The sequence below is a fragment of the Oratosquilla oratoria genome, chromosome 17 (assembly GCF_046742065.1).
Source record: "Oratosquilla oratoria isolate Oo_2021 chromosome 17, ASM4674206v1, whole genome shotgun sequence".
Lineage (NCBI taxonomy): Eukaryota > Metazoa > Arthropoda > Malacostraca > Stomatopoda > Squillidae > Oratosquilla > Oratosquilla oratoria.
Genome location: NC_134793.1, coordinates 17,646,525 through 17,668,230, shown reverse-complemented (window position 1 = coordinate 17,668,230; position 21,706 = coordinate 17,646,525). Strand labels below are relative to the sequence as shown.

The 21,706-nt window shown below is 38.8% G+C and overlaps 1 protein-coding gene across 3 annotated transcripts in view; it reads right to left on the bottom strand.

Annotated features, from left to right (window-relative positions):
• NC2alpha (negative cofactor 2 alpha) overlaps positions 1–21,706 on the bottom strand; it is a 32,539-nt gene continuing 10,833 nt past the window's right edge. For all 3 annotated transcript variants that reach the window (XM_076200494.1, XM_076200495.1, XM_076200496.1), the window contains exons 5-7: positions 19,481–19,592; positions 18,044–18,137; positions 1–2,873 (exon numbers count right to left, since the gene is read on the bottom strand). In XM_076200494.1, coding sequence (XP_076056609.1) covers positions 2,124–2,873; positions 18,044–18,137; positions 19,481–19,592 — 956 coding nt within the window. In that variant the 3' untranslated portion in view covers positions 1–2,123. The remainder of the gene's footprint in view (positions 2,874–18,043; positions 18,138–19,480; positions 19,593–21,706) is intronic.

Sequence of the window (21,706 nt, the reverse complement as noted above, 5' to 3'; positions counted from 1 at the left end):
TTTTGAAATTACACTGATAAACCTTTGTTGGACAAACTTTATTTTATGTAATACATTTTCTGAACTGAAAGTATTTACACGCATTTTCCAGCATATGCATAATTACCATGGCAAACAAAGCCATTTCCTTTTACTCATTTGTTGTTACTCAAAAAATTATTTTTGTCGAGAGAATTCAGTAAAATAGAAACATCCATGAACCTTTAAAATGTAACGTACAACTCCACATGAAGGGAAGAAAAATCATGATATAAGAACAAAATGTCTATTACATTTCATTTATCAACATGTACATTCACAGAAATGTAGCAATATGTACCTCTTCATACTGAGAATCAATACTGGTCAATCAATTAATAAAAAGTTTTGAAACCTGGGATATGCTAATTATTTATGAAAACGACGCAGCCAAAACTTGACACAGTCTTATTTGACTCATCCATTTATCTAAAGATTTGCCTTTGTCCCCATACATATGGCAAATCACATTAACATGTTCATGATCCAGTCCCTTCTTATCCAGTCAACAACTGTTTCTATTCGCAACATAGTTTGTTCCCTGTCTAATAAATCTGGAAAATTTTATATATATATATTATATATATATATATATACACACATATATATATATACATATACACACACATATATATATATGGTCTAAAGACAGTCAAATGCTATAGTTACTTTTCCAAATGTTCCAGCCCATATTTGCTAATACTCATTTTTAATTGTACCTCTCATAATCAAATAGGCAATAAGGCAAAATAATTTGTTCTTCAGTAAGGGTAGAATCTGACTTTTGTTCAAATATTCTTATCGGATCTACTCTACTCCATCCTTAAATTTTGTGTTCATAATACTTGTAAGCCTTTGTATATAAGAATTATTTCACATTTAGAAACATATATGCCATCACAAATGTATCCTCATATTCAAAATATTGGTACACTGTAAGGATGATCTTAAGCAGACCTGTACAATATTGACAATCATTATAACAAAACCACCAAAACTGTAATAATAATAATAATAATAATAATAATAATAATAAATAAAAAAAAAAAAAAAAAAAAAAAAAAAAAAAAAAAAAATTATTTCGCATATTTCTCTATTGCTGTGAATAGGTCCAGGGTGCAGAATTGAGTTATGTCATGTGAATACACCTGTTCCTATGCAACATAAGGAACATCCCGCTTCCTTTTTATATCCCAGTCTCTTGTAGCATTCAATTTTCATCACTATTCTCAATTCACATAATTGATCAAGTTTCCTCATCTCTCAAACTACTCTACAATTTCCTACCTTTTTCAGTAAATCCTTTCCTTACTAATTCTACTTATCCCTGCCATATCTACACTATGGTTATCTAAACAACTACTTGAAATTAAAACATAAAAAAGAAAAGAAAAAAAAAATGTATCACTATTCTGATGTGCAACTAGACACTTTAAAGAAAGCCAACACAGAAGAATTCAGCTTTCATCTTCAGGTCACTTGTATAATGAAAAATAGCCCTTGGGATTTGTTCACACTTCATAATAACTGAGGGCAATATAAAACATAAGGGCACATCAGCTTAATATTTAAGGCATAACTGAATTTGTCTCAACCTGTTAGACAAAAAGTGAACCGCTTTCATTATTGTTATAACTGCAAAGCTAACAAATTTTCAAATTCACAAATACTCGCGCTTGATTTCACTGTTGAACAAGCATATAGTTTCCTTTAATATACTGCAAGAACTAGCACCATTTTTATTTATTTCAATTTACTTAACATTATTTGTCAATAACACTATCGTCACTAGCTTCTAAGTTTCACCTACAGACTCACTCAATCCTTTTCATTAAGGTTCTAGTAAAACATCTTAACCATCTTCCATCTTAATTCAACCCTTTTAAGTGGCAGTACTTTTGTATTGGTTACTAGAATATGAGAAGAGGTACAGTACATAACAGCCCTGGTAGCTGCTATAGAGGCAGAGAACATACATATCTACAAAGGGTGAATACACTTACAATTCTGCCAAAATAAACAGTCCTCCTTCATTTGCACAACAACCTGTTGTTGATATTCACTGAATACTCTTAATAACCAGAAAAAAAAAAGTTCAATGGAAACTAAGAATCATAGTCTTCATCAACTTCCATGGTTCCTGACTTCTTCCGCGACTTTTGTATTGAATGCAATGAAGTTATAACTGAGACTGGAACACCAATGGAAGGCTTAATGTCCGAACTCAGACTTTCAGATCTGATATCTGACCCAGGAGATGCAATTGCACTGCTTTTAATACTTCTGTCAAATGTTAAGGTGTATGCAGGTTTCGTATCTTGGCTTGTTTTGGTAGGCTTCACATCACTTATTGCCTGGTCTGGACTTGAAGCAACTATGACTGGTTTATCCTGGCCTGATGTTACAATAAAAGATTTACTGTCCTGCCCTGATTTCTGTGGGGAAGTCACAACCACAGGGTGACTGCTGGTTGCACTGGACGAAGTGTTCAAAGTCGGAGCTTGCACAGAAGCTTGTAACCCTGGGAACTTTATAACAATCCCAGATACTCCATTATTCCCAGATTCATTGGAAGAAGACCCAGTGGCACCAGGGAAGGCAGATGGTTTAGCTCCAGTTAGACTAGGTGTTCTTGCCCCAGGTAGTGTCTGAATTACTCCAGGTGTGCTCGGCGTTCTGAGTGCCCCTGGAGTAGGAGGTGACGATATTGGCCCTCCAACAGATATCTGGAGACCTGGGGTTTTGGGAGCACCACCTACACTCTGGATTGTGACTGCCGAAGACGAGGAGGGTGATGCCAGGTTCTTGTGATTCAATTCTGCTGCAGCAATAACTTCTTCATCTGTTTCAGAGTCCTACAAAAGTACCAAAGATAAGGATAAGTAAGAATCCATTTACAGTGTACAATGTATGTTAGTGTAAACAACAAAAGCAAGTATTTCAGCATCATGGAGGTAAAAAAAAAAAAAAAAAAAAAAAAAAAAAAAACAATGTGGTAATAGTAAATAGAGAGGACAACACTTAACAGACTTATAACATTAATACACAACAGCTTACCCTCCTTTGTCAAAACAACAGAAACTACACAAACACATACAAACACCACAATTGAAACAATCACGATCCAAACACAGATAAAGAAGACTTCCATCACAAATATTTATATACCACTTTACCACATCAACCTCCTGGGTATACAGCCTTCAACTCCAACCTTTCAACTCACTAGAGAACAATACATTGGCAGGTGATATGACCACACTCCTTCTATTTTAGCTAAATATACATACACCAGACCAAAGAGGCAGCAAAGTATTAGAGCAACTCTTAAAACTAAACAAATTAAATTTCAGCAACCACCCCACCAGATCCTTAACACAATCAACAAGCAACTTCCCAACATAAAAATATTCTCATCCTCATTCCAAACACAAATAGCATGATCACACAAACCACTTTCCAATAAAGATTACCAAATAGGAAATGGCAGGTAACTCCGTGAAGCGTTCCTGCAAGATGGACAGCAAAGCTGCCTATTTTCAAAACCCATCAACACCCTTACCTTCACCAAGAGGTGCAACCCTGAGAGGTTGATGCCCAGTCTCTGAACTGGGCCTAACTCCAGTGTATTTCTTACATTTTTTTTTCATATTTGGTGAGATAACAACTGGTGACTGCTCTCCTTTTCCTACAATTTTCAGTTAGTGATGAAAACAGACCCACATTGAGACAACAGAAACAAGAGTCCAAAGTTTCTTCCTCGAGGCAATGACTGATTGATTAACATAGAAATAAAAGGAAAAATAAAACCTCCATAAGAAAAACATTCATAAACTTTGAAAAGTTTTGCCACAGACCAATTCCCACCTATTGACACAGCAGTGACCATTTAGGTGAGCAAGAGATATATATCAAAAGGCTACAGGATAAATTAAAATCAAAACTACACAAGAATGGAAGAGAGAGATAGAGAGAGATAATCAAATCCCTCCAGACATTAGCACCACAGAAAAATATTTCCCAAAATAATGAAGAACCACACTTGCACGACAGTGTTCAGGTCACCATCCAGCACTAAGACAATATCAACACAGAATAGGCTGGCCATAGAGACAAACTGCCTCAAATGCAACCATCACATAGAGGACAACGAATACTTCATCTTACACTGCCCCAACCTAGCCACATCCAGACATCAACACAATATTTCTTCCTTGAGTTTAATCCAATCCAGTGGCTGGTGCCAATTACCTGGGAGGCATGGGTCTCCTGCAAGAGAGACCTGAGGCAACAGATTCATTGACTGATAAAAAACTGCTACGAATATATGAACACTTCTGATCCCTGAATTAAAGATAGTACAATATTCATTATTATTTTCTTTTAATCAACACAGCTATATCCATACAAAACAAGAAAAACAGAAGACGTAAACATACTCCAACTCAATAAAAAGAACACGTGAATAAGCCCTTCTAATAAAAGTTTGATCACTAACTACACACATCTAAAATCAGCTCTAATGATATATATGAAAAGAAAACTAAATGATCCTGTCTTCACCTTTGCATTCATGCATTACTGCAAAAGTCCTAATCATAATGCTATAGTTACTTCCAGTCAGTAAACAGGAAAAATTTAAGTTAAAAGACAGATCTTATCGTAGCCTATATTCACAAAACAATTCAAATCAATATTGATATCCAAGATATTATTGTTTATCACAAACACTACAATTCTAATTGGTACAATTACAGAGTGACTTAGTAATACATGAGTGAATTGAGGAAGGTTGTGGATGGATAAAAGGAGCACATAGTTCAAAGGGATTTTCTTCACATTTGCTCTGCAAAATTTTTGCGTTGATGAAGAGGGGAGTCACAATATAATGAAGCAGTAGAAATAAATCAGCTTTGGCTGTCAGGTCCTGCTGTGAAAGTGCTGTGTCCTATTGCAATGCCTTTGACTTGAGCAGTGGGGGAGGGGACAGGGATTTACTGAGATTGGAGGGTCATTAAGTTGGTTTTAATGTGCGGATTATGGGTGCATGTTTTGACTTAGCTAAACCCCTTGTAAGAGGAAAGGGTTTTTAGTGTGTACAGTAAATCCTGAGCCATACCCAGATAAGCCAGACTCTATATATATATATATATATATATGAATAAATAATAAGAATAATAATCTGGATTATTGGTTAAGATGCCATCTCACAAAAGAGAGAGAGAGAGAGAGAGAGAGAGAGAGAGAGAGATATAAGAATGTCAATCCTAAAAGGAGTCAAGCCCAGGTCACATGATGACACTTCTCCCACACAATGCAAATTTGCCAGCCAAAAGCCATCTGCACTCCCCATTCTAGGTAATTATTATACATAATATGTGACACAACATTATCTATTATCAAATCTACACATGTAATATCAAAGAATGCCAAACACATTTTTATTGTTTGCTGATGACACTGCACTTGTGGCAGGGTCAGAGGAGGGATTGAGGGAGTTTGAGACAGAATTGAAGGTAAATGTGGGTAAATGTAAGGATGACGAGATGTACATGGGAAGGGGATGGCAGCAAGTTGGAAGTAAGTCTTAAAATGTGAGAGGCTGGTGGAAGTGGTTTGCTTTAGATATTTGGGGTCACATGTGGCAGGAAAGGGAGGAATGGAGGTGGAGGTAAATTGTAGACTGAAAGAAGCAAGCAAATGCCTCTATGACAGGCCTAGGAAGCCGGTAGTGGATGGAAACCTGCTCGAGAACTGCATGCTTATCAACAAGTATTACAAGAGAGACGGTACGATGGCCGCACTGACTGGAGGAGGCTGATGCAGACTGACAGGTCTACACAGACCTACCAGGCGGATGGTGAGAAAGTGAGAATGAGAAATAGACATTTGGGAATGGATGCAAAGGGGATACTATATGAAGGGGTGATTGTGCTGATGGCATATGGGGCAGAAACATGGAATTTAGAAATGAGGAGTTGAGGAGGAGAGCTGGAGTGGAAAAGGAGATAGCAGACAGGGCTGACGAAAGAGTATTGGGATGGTTTGGACACATGGAAAGAATGAGTGAAGAAAGACTAGTAACAAAGGTGTGGAAGATAGAGGTGGAAGGAGTGAACTTGAGGAGACAACCAAGGAGGAGATGGATGGGTGGGGTGAAAGGGGTGTTGAGCAAGAAGCGAATGTCTATTGAACAAGGGAGAAGGCAGGAGATAGGGGTGAGTGTAAATGGCTATATAGAGATGATACTGTGATGCAAAGAAGGATTGGGGATAGGGGGTAGGGAGTGGGTATGTATTTTGATGCAGCCTGAAGAGATTTCTCTCTGTCTTCTCTTTTTTCTGCATGAGGGGATGGAGAGGGAGGTCACTGATTAAGTGAAGCAGCCTTGCTATGGATGTGCTGTGTCTTGCTGTGTTTCTTCTGACACAGGGTAGTGGGTGGGATAAAGGGATGATCTGTCATCCATGAGGAGCTAAGATGAGAGGGAGGAAAGGGTGGTGGATGGGTGGGAGTGGGTACTTGCCTTTTGACTTTCCTACCTCCCTTGTAAGGGGGGAAAAAGCCCTTGGTATATAGATAGACAGCATAAAAAAATTTCAATCCTCAATTTGACCAGACTATTAGTTAAGATATTCAAGTATTCCCCCACACTTAGAGAGTCCACTGTATGTATAATTGTACTTTGTAATAACTACTGTACTACTGTACTAAGTAGTGATTTCATGATTGCAACACATTGATGGAGATGACAACATAACTAACAAATATCGAAGCATTTTATATCTATTTTCATATAGGTACCTCTCATGTTTCCAATAACGAAATTTATCTGACATTTCTTATTCTCTCATTGTACTCAAAACTGGAGTCAATTGTATTACACTATTGACTGGGGAGAAAATTGAGTAATGTTGACAAAAATTTGGTGATAACAATGGAAAAGAGAACACTGCAAATTGTATCATAAGGAAAGAATGAAACAAAATATTTTCAGATTTGAACTGGATCTTGTGATAGGTGAATACTTGGAAATATAACATACTGATGGCTACAAGGAAGGTAGATGATGCACCTCAGGAATTGGGGGAAGGTTCACAATCTGAGCAAAGTTGGGAGGGTTGGGAGTATACCGGATTCTAGAACATTCAATGGAACCGAGTTATGGATGCTAAAAGCTGTGCTGAGGAAACAGACAAACGTTCTGAAGATATCCTGCTTGGGGTATTTGTGTCAAAGGCATAAATCCACTCCCACCTGTTTCATCCCTACACACTCCACTCATTGTGTACAATGATGACAATGGATAAATTATTATATAACACAAGGGAAAAGTGTAAAATGGCGCAAGTGTGGTATCAGGATGAAGAAAGTCTTCATGATAGTTTTGGGCAATAGGGAGAAAAAGGTAAAGGTAGTTGGCTTACATGTTGCAAGGAGAATATCAATCTACATACACAATGGAAATGCCCTTATCAAAAGAAAGAAGAGGTGGAAATGGAAGAAGAAAAAGAAGAATGTAAAGCAGAATGTGAAGAAGAAGAATGTGAAGAAAAAGAAAAATGCGAAGAAGAATGTGAAGAGGAAGAAGAATGCGAAGAAGAATGTGAAGGGGAAGAAGAATGCAAAGAAAAAGAAGAAGAATGCAAAGAAGAAGAAAAAGAAGAAGAAAGAAATGAGAGAGAGAGAGAGAGAGTAATCACAAAGTGTCCAATCCTAAAGCCACATGTCATAAATATAAAATGAGTGAAAATAAATAATTGTTCAATAATTAATCAATTCTCAACAATCAGCACTTCTATCTTGGATGACACTACTGTGTTAAAGAAAAGAGTCACTGTGGTAGTAAAGGAGAGATTTAAAGAGGTTGGCAGATATGAATGATGTTAAAAGTAATCAGCATCTGTCTTTGAGTCTAGAATAATCTCCAATCAATAAAAATCTCATTATGGATCAAAAGTTCTCTTGTCAGACTTGACTGATTTATCAACAATGTCATTCATTAAGTGCTGCATGACTGCCATATGGCATAATTGGAAATGTGCTGGTCTTGCATTTATTTAGTTGTGGGGAAAGATGATGCCTTCCGCCACAGCTATGCAAACACTAAAAAAAAAAAACACACATGCACACACACACACACTACTTGAGATGGTCTTGGGAGCTGGACATGAGAATCACCTCCCTGTCACTCATCTTCAAAACCTGTCAAGTTCCTCACCTCCATCTCTAGGTGCAACTTGTGAGATTGAAACCTACCCGAGGAGGCCCAGCACCTTTCTCTATCAAGCTCAATTGTACTTTTTCTATCTTTCAACATAGAGCTGAAAACTGACAATTACTCCCCTTTTTCTACTTCTACATGCCAGTAACACAGAAAGAGTCCTGCACTAATACAACACAGATATCTAATATAACACAGCTATCAATCAGAATTTTTTCCCCACAGAGATCTATGGGGACAGATGCTGACAAGTCTATGAAACGAAATACCAGTTGAGGATGGAGCCTTTAATAGTATAACATTTCACTTGTTAAGAGCTTTTTCTCAATAAAACTAAGTAGCAAAACATTGTACTAATAAAGGCACTGCCCTCACATGGTGTTTCTTTTGATGGCATAAAAAAAAAAAAAAAAAAATCCTTATATAAATCCTTGGAAGAGAAAGATTTATATTAGGAAAGTTTTCTTTTAAAAAAATACAACCATAGGATTCTTATAGTGGTACTCTTAAAAAATTCTTTCCTTACATAAATCTTTCCCTTCCAAGGATTTATAGAAGATTTATACAGTATAAGGAAAGAATGTTTTAAGAATACCACTATTACACCCTTGCCAGCTGCTGTGGGGCTGCTTATTTCCGGTTGGAAAAACCTGAGGCGACAATAGTAGTAAATACTGTGGTGCAGGTCTGGAGTGGTGGGGGGATAGAGTTTGAAGTTAGGGCAATCGGCTTTAAAAAGTCCTTCATCAGGAGGCACTGTCCTAGTCTTTTATGACATTAAACCAAATAAGCTGTTATTACTTCATACATTACATATATATATATATATATATATATACATATATATATACATACATGTATACATCCAACAGGAGCCAAGAAAAGAGGGAGTGAGGGGTGGTGAATGGGAGTGGAGTATGTGGGGAAGAAATGGGTGGGAGTGGATTTATGCCTTCGACTATGGCTACCTCCGTTGTAAAGGGGAAAAGCCCTTGGCATATGTATGTATATATGCGAGTACATACACATATAGATTGATTAATTCAGTTTAATGTTGTAAACTCCCCCTATCAGGAGGTTAGGACAGTGACCCTTACAAAGGACTTTATACCATGGAATCTAATGAACAATGCCCTTGGTTCAACTTGCTGCCGGCAGAGTTCAAACTGTCGTCACCACTTCCAATGCAAGTAGTGACGCTCTAACTCACTTGGATGAAGAAGATGGGAAGGAACAGAAGAAGCAGTGAATGATGGGATGAAGAGGTGAAGACAGTGATTGTTGAAAGGAAATGAAGATATGAAGATTGGTTGCAAGGTAAAACTTATGAAGCATATAAAAGGTACAGAAGAAAGAAGGTTGAAGCAAAGCACATGGTGAGAGAGACAAAATGGAGAGTAGATGCAAGGTAGGGTGGGTGTTTGATGGATTGGTCAATCAATCCATTGCCTCAAGTCTCTCTTGTAAAAGATTTATGGCTTCCAAGACTCTGGGAACAGGATAATAATAAAAATAATAATAAATAAAATAAAAAACAAATAAATAAGTAAAAAATAAAACAAATAAAAATAAATAAAAGGATGTTTGGAAGGAAGGGAAAAGAAGTAAAGTGATATATGGATAGAATGTTTCAGGGATTTGCTGAATGTAGAAGGGGACAGGGAGGCTTTGACTATAACAGTGGGAAATGCCTGGAAAATAACCATGATAAGAAAGGAGGATGAGAGGGGTACAATAAAATAGGAGATACAAAGAGCATTGAAAAAAAAAAAAAAAAAAAAAAAAAAAAAAAAAAAAAAAAAAAAAAAAAAAAAAAATGAAAGCTGGTAATGTACCTGGGTTAACTGGTTGTCATATGCAGTGTGTGACGAAGGAAGCGCTAGTTACTGTGCAATGGTTAAGGGGATTGTTTAATATGTGCCTATGAAAGGGCAGTGTTACAGTGGACTGGCAGAGTATATTTATAGTTCAGCTGTGTATTGGGATGGTTTGGACACATGGAAAGAATGAGTGAAGAAAGACTAATAAAAGAGGTGTGGAAAGCAGATGTGGAAGGAGGGGGCGACCTAGGATGAGATGGATGGGGTTAAAGGAGCTTTGGGGATGAGGGGAATGTCTGTTGAGGAAGAATGAGAGAGGACAGAAGACAGGAGTGAATGGAGAATGGTTGTGTATGGATGATGATGTGATCCATGAGGTGGAACGGGTGGGGGGGTGGGGGGAGAGGGGATATGTGTGAGAAAAATTTGACACAGCCCAAAGGTATTACTCCCCATCTTCTCCTTTTCTGCATGAGGGGATGGAGAGGGGGGGGGTGTCATCGATTGGATGAAGTGGCCTTGCTGTGGATGTGCTGTGTCTTGCAACACTGCTTCTGACCCAGGGAAGTCGACAAGATGCAGGGATGACCCATCATCCAGGAGGTGCCAAGATAAGAGGGAAGGAAGGGAGTGGAAGGGGATGGAGTGTGGTAGGGATTGAACGGGCAGGAGTGGTTTTTATGCCTTTGTTTTTTGGCTACCTCCCTTGTAAGGGGAAAAAAAGCCTTTGGTATATGTATGTGTCTTGCTGTATTGCCTCTTATCAGAGCAGTGTAGCAGTGAACAGGGATGATTCTCAATATATGAGGGACAATGAATACGTATTAGGATAGGTATGAGTATATGGTTTGACCGGGTCATCCCCATTATAAGGAGGTAAGGGCCCTTTGAGATGACCTCATATACATTTCTTTCTTTTGTACTACAATTAAGTAAATATATACACAGACACATATACACTCCATACACAAATAAATTAATTATTGCCTCAAGTTTCACTAACTAGAAACCCACAACCCCATAATGGCTTTGACTCAGCCACTCTGTTTATAAGGGGAGAGGGCTTTTGGTATGTGTATATACAGTGTATTTATATACATATATATTTCCTGATTCCACTAAACACCTAGTCATACACAAATAAGTGAATGAAGTTTTAATACTCACCATATTACCATAATGAAGCAGTAAAGCGAAGAAATTTTGTTGTAAAGCTGGAAGACCTTTGCCATCTTTACAACATTTATCTCTTAATTATCTAATACAAAGGTTGTATATAGGGCTTGCTAAGCAGTGGCGAAATATTAAGAATATAAAAGAATAATCTCTGCAATTTACAAGATTACTTGACACACTAGTGATAAATGTGTATCACATATATGTGACTGACAGTATGGGTAAATTACTATTAATTCTGCTGTGATAATGCAGCATAAATATGTATAAAATCTTTAGTTCTATTTCTTAATAACTAATCATCATTTTTTCAAAATATGATTTCCTACAATACTGCCATTTAGGCCCTTTTCAGTGTACATTTATCTCATAAGAAAGTAAGCTGAGAGACAAATGTCATTGTTAACCTTGACTATCATCCTGAAATGGTTAGTAATCATAATGATGGCCACAATCTCCTCCTATAGGGAATGACTGAGTCAAAGCACTCAAAAAAAAATAAAATAAAAAATAAATAAATAAATAAATAAATAAATAAATAAAATAAAATAAATAAACAAATAAAATAAATCCACCCCTCCCATTTCAACGCCTTCTGGGTAAAAGGGTGTACTTTCAAACACAGAACCCAACAGTCAATGCACGCCAACAACACAACATATATCTTTTAAGGGATTTGTGGGAAAACCCCATTCCAGCCATGATGTTCCTCAGGGATGTGGGACGGCTCAGCCCAAAGATTTAGGGAATGACAATGACAACAGTCAACACTGTTTTACCCCCTCACCACTCCATCACACACAGTGCTCGACATAGGATTGGTTATGCAGAGCTGCAGATTTGTGTTGTGAGTGTCATCGCCTCTCGACCCCAACCTGCTGCCTCTTCTATCCACCTCAGTGTTGTGAATATGGGCTCTAGTAAGGATTTATCACTGGAAACCATTGCCCAGACTGTAGCCCTAAAGAAATCCAGATATACAACAAAGGAAATAGCCTCTGTTTAAAGGTGATAAGAGGCTTCTTGATGGGTCAATAACTCGTGTACCCAAGTGCCACAATCCCACAATTCAGTTTGGACTGACACTGCCAAACAGTTCTGGGTTACTTTCCTTGATTTTCCTTTCAGTCATTTGCAAATTTGACTCGGCCTGAGTTTTACAACTGTCTGGGTCCTTTTACTGGTTTTCAGTGGCTTTCCAGACTTCTTTTTCTGAGTGAGGGGAGAGGCCATTCTCCCGGTGAAACTTGGCAACACAGCATCTATCACTTCATGAACACATGCCAACCTGTTCAGCTATTTCCTTTGTTATATGACCATATTTCTTTAGGGCTATTATCTGGGCAATGGTTTCCTGCAATAAATCCTTACTAGTGACCATATCCACAACACTAGGGGGGTAAGAAGAGGCAGGGACACACAGCACACTCGTGACACAAATCCTCTCCCCACAGAAGTAAGACAACGGAGTGTGTTGGTCTCCGGGGGGGGTTATTAGCTCCGCCCACAATACTACGATGGTAAGTGGCACATTCAAATGGCATGAAAATTCACCCCCTTACAGATGCTTCTATTTTTGACATTGCATTGGTCCACCGCAGCCCTGGCAGACCAGTCCTATGTTGAGCATTGTAGTGACCTCCTACCAAGTCCACTCATCTGTACCAGATGGGGAGAACAAGTGAAGTGTCATCCACAACCAACAACTGATTTACTTCCTTTTTTACTTTATCTACATATCAAACAACTACGGAGATATCATACAACCCTGATGCAATCCTACATTCAACTCAAACCATTTACTTTCATTTCTATTGACCCTCACAAATATCCTACCACTCGTTATATTTTCTTGACCACTTTCAAAAGACTTCCTCCTACTCCACCTATATACCAAGAGCTTTTTCCCTCTTATGAGGGAGGTAGCCAAGTCAAAGGCATGTACCTACTCCCACCCATTCCACTCCCCTCCACCACCCCTTCCTCCTCCTCATCTTAGTTCCTCATGGGTGACAGGTCATCGCTGTATCCCACCCACTGCCCTGGGTCAGAGGCAACGTAACAAGACGCAGTACATCCAAAGTAAGGCTCCTTCACTTAATCGGCAACCCCATCTCTCCATCCCTTCATGCAGAAAAAGAGATGATTGGGAGAAATCCCTTCGGGCTGCATCAAAATATCATTCATACATAAGCACATATTCACACACTCCTACTCTATACCTTTGTAAAATGTTCCATCACATTTCTCAATAAATCCTGTCAAACACTTTCTACACATACAAAAATGCTTAAAATGCATCCTTACTTTTTGCTAAGTACTTCCTATACCTTTCTCTCCAAATACTTAATCCATACCACCTTTTCTTCTTATAAAACCTACAACACTCTCCCCCTCTTCTGTTCTTCTCCTATTCCTCACAAATCATTACATGTCCACACACATACCTCCCTACCAATATTCAACATACCAATCCTTCTAAAGATATTACATTCATACTTTCCTACCTTTCACTGGTATAGTGAGACTATACATGTACTCAAATCAATTAGGACTCTCCTTTCACTGAAACAGGTGTTGAAAAAACTCACCAACCACTCCACTATTACTATTTCACCTTCTGTCACCTTCCACATGAAATACCTTTTAGTACCTTACCAGCTTTACTTTTCTTAATGGCATCCCATATAGGATAGTGACTGCAATGTTTGATACCAGCAATACATTTCAGACTTTTAGTTCCACCTCTACTGACCAGAGTCATACAGCATTCTTTTATGACTGGAGACCATATCTACTCAAAGAAGAATGACAATCACTTTCAACTTCTAAAATCTCTCCTTTCTGTTCACACTCCTTTATCACCTCAGTGACTCAGTTTTCTGTACAAATGCAATGCACTGTCAGTGGAATAACATGAAAAATTAATATCAAACAACCTAAACAAATTTGAAACCAAGTTTGACCAATGGAAGCAGAGCTGGGACCCCATGAGCATAGCTCTTACACTTGTAGCTTTTACATACGTACACACACACACACACATTCTTGTCTATGGCAATGACATGATGAAAAGAACAAGCTATGCCAACATGTTTGCTTTACTAATGATGCAAAAATCATGAGAAGAGTGATAAAGGATGAGGATGGTAGACTACTGCAAAAAAGATCTAGATACTATTTTTGTATGGAACCAAGAATGGGAAATGAAGTTCAATACCAACAAATACAGAGTACTGGAAATGGGCAATAACAGGAAAAGGCCATCCTTAAACTAATCCTTGGAAAGTGAACCCATTACAAGAGCAAAAGAGGAGAAAGACTTAGGAGTGTTGATAAAAGATAACCTGTCACCTGATACATCAGCAGGTTTGTGGGAGAGACATACGGACTACTATATGAATGAAGAGATGACGAAAATACTCAATGAAACCCTGATACGTTCAAGACTGGAATATGCGTCAGTAGTATGGTCCCCACACAGAGTGAAGGTTATAATATAAGCAAGATTGAGAGAATACAAAGGGCAACAATCAAACTGGTCCCCAGCTTGGCAGATAAACCATACAAGGAAAGACTTAAGTACAGGTTCTGCCAACTTTGAAAGATTGAAGAGAAAGAGGCGATATGATTACAGTATTCAGGTCACTAAAGGGGATAGATTGCATTTACATAAGAGATCTTCTGATTAAAGATGGAAGGGCTTTAAGAGGTCATGGAAGTTAATTAAGAAAGACCACTTGTTGAAAGAATGTGAAGAAATATTTTTCATATAGATAAATATGTGGAATAGCTTAGAGGGTGATATAGCCCAAGCTCAAACAATACACGAGTTCAAATCTAAGTATGGTAATTATATAATCTACATGCTCCTGTGACTCTCCTAGTACTTATATTAATTCCAGTTTTAAGCCTATTTAACTGATACGATCAAACTGGGCCCTGTGCTGCAAGGGGGTCCCATGCAGAAGTGTTTGAACCCAGGCCTTGAGTAGAGAGTACAGTGACAGACTTTGTTTAAACTGTTAAGAAAATAATAATGCTGTAGGCCTTATAACTGAGGGATTTCTCAATGAACTTGTTAAGTTATTGCCCTTCATTGATAGTATTATCTCAGTATAGGCTCTTAAGTTAAAGTTGCTGGGTTTCAGTTCCAATATCAGTCTTCTCCAAGACTCTCCTCAGAATATCAGCCAAGACAAGCCTCAACCATCTCACCATGGTGTCCAGCCCCCACGGCAGTCACCTCCCCCCCAGTGAATAGCTTAAGCTCACTGGCCTGGGCAGGGCTCGATCTGTTTACCTTGTGAATACGATGCCAATGCACTACTATAAATTTTCTAACTGGGCCTCAGAACTTCTAGCACCAGCCCTGATTACTTCCCTTCCTTATTTACCTTAATTTCAGCGCCTACCCGATGCCCCCTATTCAAACTGCCTTCCACCCAATGATGAAGAGACATTCCACCAGTCTTTCACTTCAACACATTTATATACAGTGCTTTTCCATACATTGTTTGGACACCACAACATAATCTAATAATGCCCTACCAACTACCCTCCCATCAACTACTGTGACATCTATATATGTACATTTTTCCTTATAATCAATCGATCTATTGCCCCAGATCTCTTTTCCAGCAGACCCACAGCTCTCCTGCAACTGGAAACAGCCACCAGAGTAGCCAGTAAATCATTCCAGAATGAAATATTATATTGTTGTCTGTGTATCTACGCATGGTTTGGGTGGAACAAAGCAAGATGAGGTGTTTGGTGTTTTGTGTGATTATTATTGCACCTTGGGCAGTTCATTTCAGTGGCCAGGCCCATTCTGTTTTGGGACGGTTTCAGTGATGGATGGTGACCCATACAAAGTCGTGCTAGCATGGTTCTTGCTTCTTTTGGGAGGAATTTTTTCTATGGGGCTAATATTTGGAGGGGTTTGTTGGGGTAAGGGTTTTGTGGTCAGTTTTGAAGTGCCCATTTTTTTTTTTTTTTTTTTTTTGGGGGGGGGCATGAATGTGTTATTGCATGGACAAAAAATACAAACACAAGAAGTTAAAATAAAAGGGAAACAAATTGGTGATGAATGTGAATGGGATGGGTGGGGCAAGTGCATGCCTTGGAGGCATAATAAACATAATAAAAAGTTTCACTCAATCCTATGAAATTTGCTTACGTAACTCTACACAAACACACATACACATGGCTCAATGGTGTGGTGGTACAACACTTGACCACTAATTTAGCAATCCAAGTTCAAACCTTGTCCAAAGTTGAAAATTTCAGTATCATTGCACTGCAAGCAGGCACTCCAACTCTGGTGGGCAGGCATTTCCTTATTTATTCTTTGCAACCGTTCCGCCAATACACACCTCTTTAACGCCATCACCACATTCACTTCTTCCCTAATCATTTTCTCATCTCTCACAATTTTCGTAAAATTTAATAATTCCTTCTTGAAACATGTTTATTCTTCTTCTATTACCCTTCACCATCCCCATCTTTCACTACATTCCAGTTGTCGCTCAGTTTTCCCTGGTGTTCATTCTCTTTCAGCTCGTATACTTTGAAGCTTATCTACTTTCTTCCATTTTCTTTATTCTCAGACCTTACATTAACCTGGTACCAATATCAGGAGCATGTTGGTCTCACATTCACTTAATTGTGGGTTCGAAACCCGCACTTCTCTCCAATTCCCAGGAGTGACTGTTACCTGCCCCAACAGTCCAAGCTCATTTGGCAAAGGGGACAGATTCAGCTGCAGCTATTCAGTGCTTCCTGGTGTAGGCTCCTCACCATCACCTTCTTAGTCACTTTCAATCTACTCCAATGCATTCACATCCAAATCTTTTCCCACCACTGTTCTGAATATTTGACTAATGCTCTCCCAAGTACTCTCCCACCAATTACCATGGTCCAAGTATACTTATGTACACCCTTCTTCTTATACACTGCATTCACTATCATCAATTCTCTGTTAATGTAAATATCCAACATTTGCTCTCAACTTTCATCATTTCCTGGCACACCATACTTGCCTCTTGTCTATCACCTCCATCCACTGGCTTATCTGTACCTCTGGCATGAAGATCCTTCAACACAACTACATTCATTCCAAAACTCTCCACACTCATTCAACTCAGTCTAAAACTCTTCTCACTATCAGGTTCATACACACACACTCATACTTCCCAATTTCTTCTTATATCAACACACATTATCCTTAATAACACTTCCATTCAACCTCAACCATGTCTCACCACTTAACAATAGAGCCACTCCTCTCTCTTGCCCTCCTCCACTTGTGACAACCTACCTAACACTCTCAAACCCAAACTCACTGTTTCCTTATAGTCTAGTAAGACCCAATGCTAACACATCCATTTCTTTTTTCACAAACATATTACCAATGTCTTCATTTTCTGAACTTGCTTGTTCCACATTCCTGGACATTCAAAGAACCAATTACTAAAATTCTAGTTTCAGAATTCCCCTCACATCATCTTTTGCCTAGACTCTTTGCAGGAGACTTATATTGATTCACATGATGGAATCACATCTTTCTATACATCTATAACATCCATGGCAATAAGTGTATACAAGTTGTATTCACATAACAATGGCACAAGGGGCAGAAGGGAGGGAATGAAGAGAATGAATGACAAAGGGAAGAAGTGAAAATAGGTGTCTGAAAATTCTTCTCAATTAAATACCAAACTTGATTAATCAAACAAAATTTTCCTAGCAGTCGAGATAATTGGGACTGCTTTATACATGTACAGAAACTATGACTAAAACTAACCTCTTCTTCATCAGCTGACCCCAAATCAAGCTCCAAGGCATGGTCTGAATCTGCATCTTCCTCCAGACGTTCTACAACCTTCTTAGGTCGACCTCTGTATTGGAAGAAGACAAACCATTGTTATTAAGCTATAGAAATAACTCTCATGTCTCATTCTCATTAACTTTGTCCTGAAAGCCTGTTGGAAGAAAAAAAATATATATGTGTGTGTGTGTGTGTGTATATATACTCATATGTATATACATATGCAGAAAAACCACTAGGAAAATAACAGAAAGGAGATCGAGCGCTTTCGTCTTTTCAGACATTTTCAAAGGTATTTTCCCCCTTACAAGGGTGGTAGATACAAGCACAGTGTCATCAGCAAACAACAATTGTCTTATCTCTCATTTCTCTCCCTTTTCTTTAACTATTTTTAGGACCACTGCTCTAGTTTGTAGTCAGTCTCACTGCTATCAAGTTTTTGGATTTATTACTATGGATAGTTCTTCCTAAACGTAAGTAATTTTGAGCCAATCATGGTGCATTAACCATGAAATCACTAAATGTGGACTACGCCTGTGATGGGAGAGAGGGGCTACACAAGGAGTAATACAAATTCATTTGATTTTTTTTATCTAACACATTTTGTTGGCTAAAGATGACCACGTCTGGAAAGACCTGCCCGTATACAACACAAACTGACCAAATCATTCAGACACCCACAAGAGGATTCCTTTCTACTTATGCTTATGGCAAAGTTGAACTTACATGTACATACAAACATATACCAAAGGCTTTCTTCCCCCTTACATGGGGGGTAGCCAAAAAACAAAGGCACAGAAACTACTCCCACCCATTTCATCCCCAACATACCCCACTCCTCTCTACCCTCTTCCCTACTTCTTATCTTGGCACCTCCTGGATGACAGGTCACCCCTGCATCTTGTCCACTGCCCTGGGTCAGAAGCAGTGTCGCAAGACACACACACACTTACATGTACTTTACACTAAAGTCATTGTATACAATACATTGATGAGATAAACACCATATGAGGACGGAGCCTTTATTTGTACGACGTTTCGCTTATTACAGCTTTTTCAAGTACAAGTTGAGATACAAATGCTTGAGATTAAATAAGGGGAAAGGAGGGAACGGGGAGAGAAAAGGGGGGGAAGGAAGAGGAGGAGGAGGAGGGGGGGTTGGACACTGGGAAATGATGAGAATGCTGGCCCAAACGTCCGTGGGTGAAATGTCCACAAAGGGTGGTTTAGATATTTAATATTTTGCTGGCCTTTCCCCTTATTTAATCTCAAGCATTTGTATCTCAACTTGTACTTGAAAAAGCTGTAATAAGCGAAACGTACAAATAAAGGCTCCGTCCTCATATGGTGTTTATCTTGTCAATCTTGTCGGCAAACTGCCACTTTTAAAGTATACAATACATCCCATCCTACCTTGTTCGAGTTGGACCTCCTCTTCCACGTGGTGCTGTGCTCCCTGGTGGTCGTCCTCTCCCTCTTCCTCTACCTCGTCCTCGGCCCCTTCCTCCACTTGCACCTTGTTCCACTGTAATATATTCATAACATTTAATGGATCTGTGAGTCTTCACTCCATTGGTTTCTTGCCCCAGGTCTCCAGGTGCCCATAAGTCACTCAGAGAAGAGATTTTGAACATCTTGAGAGTAGGGCACTGTAGAAAGTGGTGATCAGTCTTCTGTGAGGTGACTGACTCTACAGCTGTTCAAGGTGGTGCTCTTGGTCATGATGATTACCTGAAATTCTCATTCTAGACACACCTAGACAGCAATACAATATTTCTTCCTCAATCAACTTATGGGCCAATCTAGTGATTGTTGCTAGTTGTACAACTATGGTGTGGAAAAAGTCAAGCCATGGGTAATTAAGAGGAATAAAAAAGCATTGGTTCAACAGGTACAATGTAGAAAAAAAAGGAAAAAGGGCAGAAAAAGAAAAAAACATGAAATAAAATAAAATAAAAATTAGGGGGGGGGGAGAAATTAATACTATCTATATATACCAACAGGTCTCTTTCCCCTTATAAGGGAGGAAGCCAGACAAGGTATGTAATCCCACCCATCTCATTCCCATCCATGTCCAATTTCCCTTTTATCTTCGCTCCTTAGAAATGAATATGTGAAGATAAAAATCTATCAATCTATTTATATACCAAGCTCCCATTCAAGGACGAAGAAGACAGAAAAAAAAAATATATATATATATATATATATATATATATATATATTGAACATACCCAACATATATATATATGTTCACTATAAACCCACTATTGGAGAAATAATAACGGAAGTACAGGGAAACTGTATGTTTCAACTACTATCTGTAGTCCTCTTCTGCTGAAGAGGACTACAGATAGTAGTCGAAATATACAGTTTCCCTGTACTTCCGTTACTATTTCTCCGATAGTGGGTTTATAGTGAACATTTACAAATGTGTTATAACATACCAATTTCCAATATATATATATATAAATAAATTACATACATACATATACCAAGGCTTTTTCCCCCTTACAAGGGAGGTAGCCAAAAAGGAAAAGGCATAAAATCATTCCCACCCATTCCATCCCTGAATACACTCCACACCCCTCACCCTCCCTCTTATCTTAGCACCTCCCTGCACCTTGTCCACTGCCCTGGGTCAGAAGACACAGCACATCCACAGCAAGGCCGCTTCATTAAATCGGCGACCCCCCCCTCTCTGTTCCCCCATATAAAGGAGAAGCCAGGGAGAAATCCCTTCGGGCTGCGTCAAATTTTGCTCACACATACTACCTCACCCCCCATCCCCCCGCCCATTAATACAAATAAATAAAATAAAAATAAATAAATAAATCATCATCCTTGGTAAGCCAAGATGGCAGGGACAATGAATGTGGAATGCCTATCATCTATATACCAAGAGCTCTTTCCTCCTTATACGGAAGGTAGCCAAATCAAAGGCACTGTCGCACCTACTCCCACCCATTTCACTCCCCTCTACCACCCCTTCCTCCCTCTCATCTTAGCTTCTCATGGATGACAGGTCATCCCTGTATCCCGCCCACTGCCCTGGGTCAGAGGCAATGCAGCAAGACACTGTACATCCACAGCAAGGCTGCTTCACTTAATTGGCGAACCTCACCTCTCTGTCCCCTTATGCAGAAAAAGAGAAGATGGGGAGGGAAATCCCTTCGGAGTGCTATATCGGTATGTGTATGACATACCCTCATAACGGAGTTGACATTCCACACAAAAAATTGTGTGGAATGTCACCTTCATAAAGGTGCCATACACATATGAAATACAGTGAACCCTCAATATAATGGATCTTGATATACCGGATATCGGATATGATGGACAAAAAGTCTGACTGGAGAAACCCTCACTATAACGGATTTTCATCCGTTATAGCAAGAGATCCTCAGTTATAACAGATCTTCGGACATAACAACAGACCCCTGTCCCCACATTGTCCGTTATAGTGAGGGTTTACTGTAATTTCTAATCCTATTAATTTCTAATACTGGACACACTTCAGGATATAACAGATCTGTCTGATATTTCCATTGGATATAACAGATCTTCGGGTATAATGACAAACCCCTGTCCCATATTGTCCGTTATATCCAGGGTTTACTAAATCATCACTCTTAAAACAAT